This window comes from Tenrec ecaudatus, chromosome 2 (genome assembly GCF_050624435.1).
Source record: "Tenrec ecaudatus isolate mTenEca1 chromosome 2, mTenEca1.hap1, whole genome shotgun sequence".
Taxonomy (NCBI): domain Eukaryota; kingdom Metazoa; phylum Chordata; class Mammalia; order Afrosoricida; family Tenrecidae; genus Tenrec; species Tenrec ecaudatus.
This window is the reverse complement of record NC_134531.1, coordinates 252,628,631-252,637,857: the sequence shown is the minus strand read 5'-3', so window position 1 is coordinate 252,637,857 and position 9,227 is coordinate 252,628,631. Positions and strand designations below refer to the sequence as shown.

At 35.9% G+C, this 9,227-nt stretch overlaps 1 protein-coding gene across 1 annotated transcript; it reads left to right on the top strand.

Annotated features, from left to right (window-relative positions):
• Positions 1-2,839: 2,839 nt before the first annotated feature.
• Positions 2,840-3,808, top strand: LOC142441437 (olfactory receptor 5K3-like). The gene has a single exon (XM_075543419.1). The coding sequence runs from the start codon at positions 2,840-2,842 to the stop codon at positions 3,806-3,808; it is 969 nt and encodes a 322-aa protein (XP_075399534.1).
• Positions 3,809-9,227: the final 5,419 nt, after the last annotated feature.

The window sequence follows — 9,227 nt, the reverse complement described above, 5'->3', positions numbered from 1 at the left end:
AGGTAGAAATACAAAATAATTCTATTAAATAATTCAGGTATATTAATTTAAAGTTATGTCTAATTCAGTTGGATAATTCAATGGTTTACATTTAGCATCTTAGACATGTTGGTAAAACGTTTAGTCAGTTTCTTTGCTTTGATGCTTACCAAAAAATTACTTTTAGTGTTATAAAAAATTAAATCCATTGTAACCATAGAATTTACATGACTATGATGTGTTACTGCTATGAATATAAAATGAGAGATAGAACTTTTTTGCAAAACAAAATTTGTTTAAAAATTCTCAAAATATTAATTCTTTCCTCTTTTTAAAGTTTAGAAAATTAAAATATAAAGGCAAACATCCCTTAATGTATTATTTCACAAGTTATTGTCCTATAATAAAGAAAATCTAATAATTTTCAAGGAAGCAAATATAATATAAAATATTTCACAACATTAATAGAGTTAATATCATTAAATTGTAAGCTTGAATTTAAATTGACAAGTATTGTGTTGAATATATTTTTACATTTTTAAGAAAAATCAAATAATTTAAAAAGCACTGACTTTTTAAAAAGACGTTTTACTAGTTTACTTTGCGGGCCCTTCTTCAAAGTTCATAATAATTTCCCCCTCAGATGTCAAAGACATCGCTTACTTTCATAGTTCAAGCACAAAAAGAGGTTTGTTCCAGGTGATCAGGATAGAGTCAAGATTCAAAGCAATTCTGCCTCCTTACCTTAGCATTTTTAAGTTCCCTGCATAGAAATCTGAGCCACAAATAAACTCAAATGCTTAAAATCTATAAAGAAATTGTATGTGTACATATAAAAGATTAAATACTAGGAATTCTAGATTATGTTGAATATATAACACATCCTTAAGATTCAGGAAGTGTAGATCAGTGTAGTCTTGGTTACTGAATTGAACCTCTATTAAATAGTATTCATTACATGCAAACTGCACCTCAAATAAAAAGTTGAAAGAATGTTTGGCCAAATTTCAAAATACCTATATAAAGAACAATTATTTCTAAGAGATATTAGCATGAGAATTGAGCAGTGAGTAAACATTGGACATCTAACCTAAATCCAAGCCACGACTGCTCCTAGGAAGAAAGGTAAGACAGTTTGTTGACGTGAAGTCATACAGTCTTGGACACTCAGTGGGACAGTTCTACTCTGTCCCACAGCATAGCCACGAGTCAGCTTTGATTCAAACTCAGTAAGTCCATAGAGAGGGCAGTCAGCGCTTATGAAAATGAGGGTGTGGCACTGAGATTGGGGATAAAGAGTTGAAAATGGGATAAAAGGTTAAGGCAGAAGAGCTCTTGCTGCATATGGGACAGTAAAATGAAAGTGCCATCCTAAACAATACACATGATAAACAAGAAATGCAGAGGTCTTCAGAGTAGCAAAGCTTTCTTTCTGAAATATGAACTGATGACCACTGAACACCACAAATGTAACTAGAGAGAAAGTTAGCTTGACTGTATGATCAGACAGTAAATGTTTTCTAACTGCTGAATGGTAGGAGACTATGGAACAAATGAGAGGGTACAAATGGATGTTTTTCAATTCTTACAATATGGTCATGGTTTTTAGAATATTATAACCAAATCTCACAAAGTTAAAACAATAAAAGACACCTGAGTTAGAAATACAAAGTAATCTGATAAAGGAGAAGATATAATATTTATTTACAACTTATCTCAGAAAAAGTGCTTTGTCATAGAATAGTGGGTTAATTATAAATTGAGTACATTCAGATAGAACCTGGAAACACAGGGAATCCAGGACAGATGATCCATCGGGACCAGTGGTGAGAGTGGCGATACTGGGAGGGTGGAAGGAAGGTGGGGTATAAAGGAGGGGAACCGATTAAAAGGATCTTCATATAACCTCCTCCCTTGGGAATGGTAAACAGCAAAGTGGATACGGGGAGATATCGGTCAGTGTAAGACATGAAAAAAATAAAGATTTATAAATTTTCAGAGAGAAGGGAGGAAGGGAGGGGGAAAATGAGGAGCTGATACTAGGGGCTCAAGTGTAAAGCAAATGTTTGGAGAATGATGATGGCAACAAATATACAAATGTGCTTGACACAATGGATGTATGTATGGGTTGTGATAAGAGTTGTCCAAGGCCCAATAAAATTATTTTTTAATTTAGTATATTAAATAATGCTGTTTTAAAACATTCACTCATTGTGATAGTATACAAAAAATGTTTACTCAGTTGGGGGAGAAGGGTATATAAAGTGGATTTTAAGTATATGTTAAAGATCATCAATACAAAGGCTGACAAAGAAGGATCTAAGAACACTAAATTTAAGAGTTTTGTTCACTGTACTTGTTAACTCTCTAAAATTCATAAAATAATCCTTTTCATTTCAATTGTTCCCCCGGAAATATCAAAATATTCTTGTGAATCCTGAGCTACAGTTCTTAAGGTCATCTAGGGGGTCTCACACTTTTTAAACTGGGAGTCAGTTCACTCTCCCTCAGACTCGTTGGAGGGCCGGACTATAGTTTATAACAAAAAAACTATGAACAAATTCCTATGCACAAATCACATGTCTTATTTTGAAGTAAAAACCAAATGGGGCAAAACACGCAGCAGGCCAGATAAATGTTCTCAGCAGACCGCATGTGGCCCGTGGGCTGTTTATTATTCTAAGATGATGCTTTAGGAAAACTAATTTTCTTTTGAAGTATGTATGCTTGTTCTAAAGACAACAAAGAAAGATTAAAGACATGATTATACTCTGTGTTGTAGAAAAGATATTCAAACGAAAATTAAGACACACTCTGAATTAGAATCTTATCTCTCTATTTTTCTTTCACCACAGAAGAGATGATCCAGGACAATGACTCCTTGACAACAAACTTTATCCTCATAGGATTTATGGACCACCCAGATCTGAAGACCCTGCTGTTCATGGTGTTCTTTGTCATCTATCTGATCACCATGGTGGGCAATCTGGGGTTGGTGGTGTTGATTTCCATGGAGCGCCGTCTGCAAACACCCATGTACATCTTCCTGGGCAACCTGGCTCTGATGGATTCCTGCTGCTCCTCTGCCATCACCCCCAAGACGTTACAGAACTTCTTTTCTGAGGACAGAATGATTTCACTCTATGAATGCATGGGACAGTTTTATTTTCTCTGTCTTGCTGAAACCATAGACTGCTTTATTCTGGCTGCAATGGCCTATGACCGCTATGTGGCCATATGCAGACCACTGCAGTACCACACCATGATGTCAAAGCAACTTTGCTATCAGATGATCATAGGAGGCTATATAGCTGGAAACCTGCATCCCATGGTTCATATAGGACTTTTATTTAGGTTAAGCTTCTGTGGGTCTCATCAGATCAATCACTTTTTTTGTGATGTTCTTCCATTATACAGACTCTCCTGTATTGATCCTTATATCAATAAACTGATGTTACTTATTTTATCAGGATCAATTCTAGTCTCCACTGTTACCGTAGTCTTAATCTCTTATCTTTGCATACTTTACACCATTTTCCATATGAAATCGGAAGAGGGAAAGGGCAAAGGGTTATATACATGTGCATCTCACTTCCTTTCTATCTCAATATTCTATGGCTCTCTTCTGTTCATGTATATTCGGCCCTCTTCAGGCAAAGAAGGAGATAAAGACATACCAGTTGCTATTTTCTATACAATAATAGTTCCATTGTTAAACCCCTTTATTTATAGTCTAAGGAGTAAAGAAATAATAAATGCTATGAAAAATCTCATGAAAGGAAAACTTCAGAACATTCTAAAACAAATACCATCCTGTATGACCAATTGATTTCAAGGAAACTTTTCAAAGTCAATGATTCTGAGAAAATGGAAAATGACCAGTTTGCTTATCACATATTAAAAACTAAATTCTGATTACTTTTAAGTCAAATGATGCATGAATGATTGAGTTCAGAGAACAGGGATTGTGCTGAAATGTATTTCAAAATCTGAACCGTGAGGGTCTCTTATGAGTGAATTAAATGACTGCTCCTAAGGTCATAGAGTTTGTCACAGTGGAATTAACCACAAATTTCAACCTATTAAATAAATTCCAGCAATAAATACAATGTAGAAAGGTAGCCTCCATTTATATTGGCAGAAAATTTATGGAATTCCCTATAATTTTACTGTCATGTACATATCAATTATTGATATTGCTTATATACGCCTCATCATCTACCAGAAATAAATTGTGTATTTAAATTTTATTCTCCAAATAATTTATGGTTGAATATAGACTTATACAGAATGCATATTCTCCAATCAAGGACTTCTTTTGGTTTAGTGTTGAGTCATTTTTATTCTCAATTTGTCTGAAATAGATTGCTTGAATGATAATTTAACAGTCATTAGTTGGAAATATTGCTATTTCTATAGAAAGTCCTATGGATTTGAATGTTTTCACATTGTTTGCTGTGTGTCCATGATGGATAACAATGCAATTCCTTAATGTACGCATTAATTTAATGATTTCCCCCTTCAATAGAATTACTCGTTTTGTTTGTTATTAGAAAAATCAATTACCTGAACCAATTCTAATGTATATCTTTGATACATTATTAGCACAGAAAAGACTGTTCAGCTTACATCCTTCAGAAAATGGTAAAACCTGTAAAATAATAGTTAAAATAATATTTTGACCACTGAATATATATATAATATGAAAAATAGTTTAATGAGAACCCTTCCTCTGGTAGACACCAAACTGGACCTTTCCTATAATTTACCTACTGATGAGTTATGCATTGTTTTCCATGTTTTCCAGAATTTGGAAAAAAATTAAGTAGCTTTCCCTATCACATGGAGGCACCCCCAATGAATCTGAATGAATAACCCCTCTTCCCACACTATTTTGCCTCTCTTTTTACAGAAATGTAGGTCACACTTGATCTCCAAATTCCTAAAATCAATACAGAAATTGGACATATGTGTATGAGGGAGTGAAATAAATGTAGGTTATGTACAGGTAATTTTTAGGATGCATTGGGTATGTGTTTGCGAATTAAGAAAATGGGGATCAGTGTAGCCTGGGATACTGAGTCATAAACTATTAACACACATGAAAGATCCTTAAAACCTGAAAATTTAATTTTGCATGGGGAAAAGAGGAATAAAATCATGAGCATAGACAATATTTATGGAACTTTGTATAAAAACCGGTTTAAGGAATGATGAAGGTGAGAGTAGATGTAGAAAATTGACAGAGCTATTGGTAAAAGCAGTTGAGAAGTGTAGGAAATAAAGATGGAAGAGAATCCATTTACTGAAATTTTATATGACATTGTTTTTGTTCAGTGCCGTCAAGTTGGCTTATACTCCTAAGAAAGCTGTGTACAACAGAATGAAACATTGCCCTGTCCTCTGCAGTTCTCAATACGGCCCCGAGTTTGAGCCCACCGGTGAAGCTATGGTGTACAATCCATCTCACTGAGCATCTCTCTCTTTGTTGCTGACCTTCTACTTGACCAAGAATTATAACCTTCTACACATTAGGAATCTAAATCTTCTTAAAGCCACAAAGCATCCTGATAGCAGAGTAATATGATTTCTTTTAGAAAACTGGTTTGGCATTTGACTAGAAAGGGAACCTAGAAACAATGAGATGATGGTAATAATACAAATATTAGTTCTCAAGAGATTAAACTGGGAAGTCTAAGAAAAGGAAGAGACACATAGGTATAAAGAACATCTTTAAAAAGAGACAAATAGTATATTGTAGTTGTTGGACAAAAAAAATCAATATGTTACCATACATACTGGAGTATAAGTAGACCCAAATATAAGCTGAATCACCTCACTTTACCACAAAAACTGCACAAACATGTGATGAAAAACTTGCCTTGTGCACGACTAAATATGGTATCTTCTCATCAGGATCAACCTTATCATAGCTGATTGTATATTTTAAGGACTTAAAATACTGTGTAGCATATTGGGGCATTCAATAACATTTCCTAGGTACAATCACATGTTTATTACTAGTTAATTTAAATATGTCATACATTGAAGCAAAAAAGATTTATGAAAAATGTCTATGAGATGCTACAGCATCATGAAGATTAAGGATGCATCCTCAAAAGTCCTCTAGCATGGATAAATCTGAAATTGTTATTTTGAATGAAATATTTCAAGCGCAAGTATTGTATAACCTCATTTTTATGAAAAGACAAATAAATATGTATGCATACACGAAGCAGAGTTCTTTGATTATTAATAGCAAGGAAATTGGAAGAGAGATTTATAAATAATACCCCATGCTTACTGAAGAGAAAGGCAATATTTAATGTAGGTGAAATCTGCACTTGTTCAAGGTGAAAACTTGAACATGAAAAGTGATTACACTTACAGGTACACAGAAGAGAAGGTGACACTTTTCCTGTGTTGTATAAGCCATTTTGTAGCAATACCTCTTTTTAATCGTTTTATTACGGGCTTTGACAACTCTTTTTCTTCTTTTTTTACATTTTATTAGGGGCTCATACAACTCTTATCACAACCCACACATATACATACATCAATTGTATAAAGCACATCTGTACATTCTTTGCTCTAATCACTCTCAAAGCATTTGCTCTCCACTTAAGCTCTCTGCATCAAGTCCTCTTTTTTTCCCCTCCCTCATGGGCCCTTGATAATCCACAGATTGTTATTTTGTCACATCGACAACTCTTATAATCATCCATATATACATCAATTGTGTAAAGCACATTTGTACATTCATTACCCTCATTATTCTCAAAATATTTGCTCTCCATGTAAGCCCCTGACATCAGGTCCTCATTTTTTCTCCTTCCTCCCCGCTCACCCTTCCTTCATGAACCCTTGATAATTTATAAATTATTATATTGTCATATTTCCCCTGTCCGATGTCTTCCTCCACCCGCTTTTCTAGTGTCCGTCCCCCAGGGAGGAGGTGAAATGTAGATCCTTCTAATCAGTTCCCCATTCCAAAACCACCTTCCCTCAACCCTCCCAGTATCGCCGCTCACACTACTGGTTCTGAAGGGATCATCCATCCTGGATTCCATGTGTTTCCAGTTCCTATCTGTATCAGTGTACATCCTCTGGTCCACCAGACTTGCAAGGTAGAACTGGGCATGATATTGAGGGGATGGGGAGAGGAAGCATTTAGGAACTAGAGGAAAGTTGTATTTTTTATTGTTGCAACATCACACCCTGACTGGAGAGTCTCCTCCCCGTGACCCTACTGTAATGGGATGTCAAGTAGCCTCTAAATGGGCTTTGGATCTCCACTCCGCACTCCCCTCCTGACAAACTATGGTAAGATTTTTTTGTTCTGACAATGCCTGATACCTGAAACATTTGACAGCTCGTGATCGCACAGGCTGGTGTGCTTCTTCCATGTGGGCTTTGCTGATTCTGAGCTACATGGCTGCTTGTATACTTTCAAGCATTTAAGACCTCAGATGCTGTATCTTTTGAGAGCCAGGCATCATCAGCTTTCTTCACCACATTTGCTTATTCACCTGCTTTGTCTTCAGTGGTTGTGTCGGTAAGGTTAGCATCATAGAATGCCAATTTAAAAGAAGAAAGTATTCTTGCATTGAAGGAGTACTTGAGTGGAGGCCCAATGTCCTTCTTACAGCAATATCTGTAAGAACCAGAAAATATGCATTCATACATCTAAAAATCACTGTAATCAAGTCAATATTGACTAAAAGGGATCTCCTGTGGTTTTCTGAGACTACTTACTGGAGTATGCTCTCATCAATATTATTTTATCAGTCTGCTGAGCAAGTGATCAGAGAAGTTGTATTGTATGATGAGTAATGTTGTATCTAGATTAGTTGTTGTTAGGTGCCACTGAGTCAATTCTGACCTCTATTGACCTAACACACAAGAGAATGAAGCACTGCCTGGCCATGTACCATCCTCACAATTGTTTCTCTGCTTGAGTCTATTGTGGCGGCCACTGTGTAAATCCATCTCCCTGAAGCCCTGGCCCTTTATTCTGGCCTCCACTTTACCAAGCATGATGTTCTTCTCCAGGAACTGGTCTCTCCTGACAACATGTCCAAAATATATAAGACAAAGTCTTGCCAACCTTGACTCCAAGGAGCTCTCTGACCTTGCTATTTTCTAAAAAGCTATATTTGTCTTTTGGCAGTTCATGGCACTTTTATTATCTTCTTCAGCACCACCATCCAAATGCATCAGTTCTTATGCAATCTTCTTTATTCCCTGCTAAATGTCTACATGCCTGTGAGGCAATTGAGAATACCATGACTTGGTCAAGTTTACCTTAGTCTCCAAAGTAACATCCTTGCTTTTCAACATTTTTGAGAGGTCTTCTGTAGAAAGAATTACAGCTTCTGTGAGCATTGATGATAGATTCAAGCAAGATAAAATCCTTGACAACTTCAAACTTTTCTTCATTTATCATGATGTTGGTCCAGTCTGAGAATTTTATTTTTTATCCTGAGTCATAATCCATACTGAAAGCTGTAATTCTTGATCTTCCTCAGCAAATGCTTCCAATTCTCTTCAATTTAGCCAGCAATATTGTGTTATATGCATATTACAGGTTGTTAATAAGACTTCCTCCAATTGTGTTGCCACATTTTCCTCCATATAATCCAATTCCTCCTATAATTGGCTGAGCATATAGATTGAAAAATTATGGTGAGAAGATAAAACCACGATGCACAGCTTTCCTGGTGTTAAACCATGTGGTATTCTGTTCACCGAAATGCCTCTTGATCCATGTACACATTATGCATCAGTGTACTGAAGTGTTCTGGAATTCCCATTCTTCTCAAGGGTATCCACAGTTTGTTATGATTTACACAGTCAAATGCCTTGGCATAGATACAAGTAAACATCCTTTGGTAGTCTCTATTTTGAGTCAAGACCTATCTGACATCAGCAATGATATCCCTTGTTCCATGTCGTCTTATGAATCCAGTCTGACACTCTGAGAGTTCCCTATCAATGTGCTGCTGCAACTGTTGTTGGATGATCTTCAGCAAAACTTTACTGTTTTGTGATATCTGTGATACTGTAATATAATGTGAGTCTTCTCTTGGGTTACCTTTTTTATTGGAATGGGTACAAATATGGATCTCTTCCAGTCAGTTGGCCAAGTAGTCATCTTTCAAATGTTCTGGCTTAGATGAGTAAGTGCTTGCAGTTCTTCATCAGTTTCTTGAAACAATTGAGGTATTCCATCAATTCCTGGAGCCTAT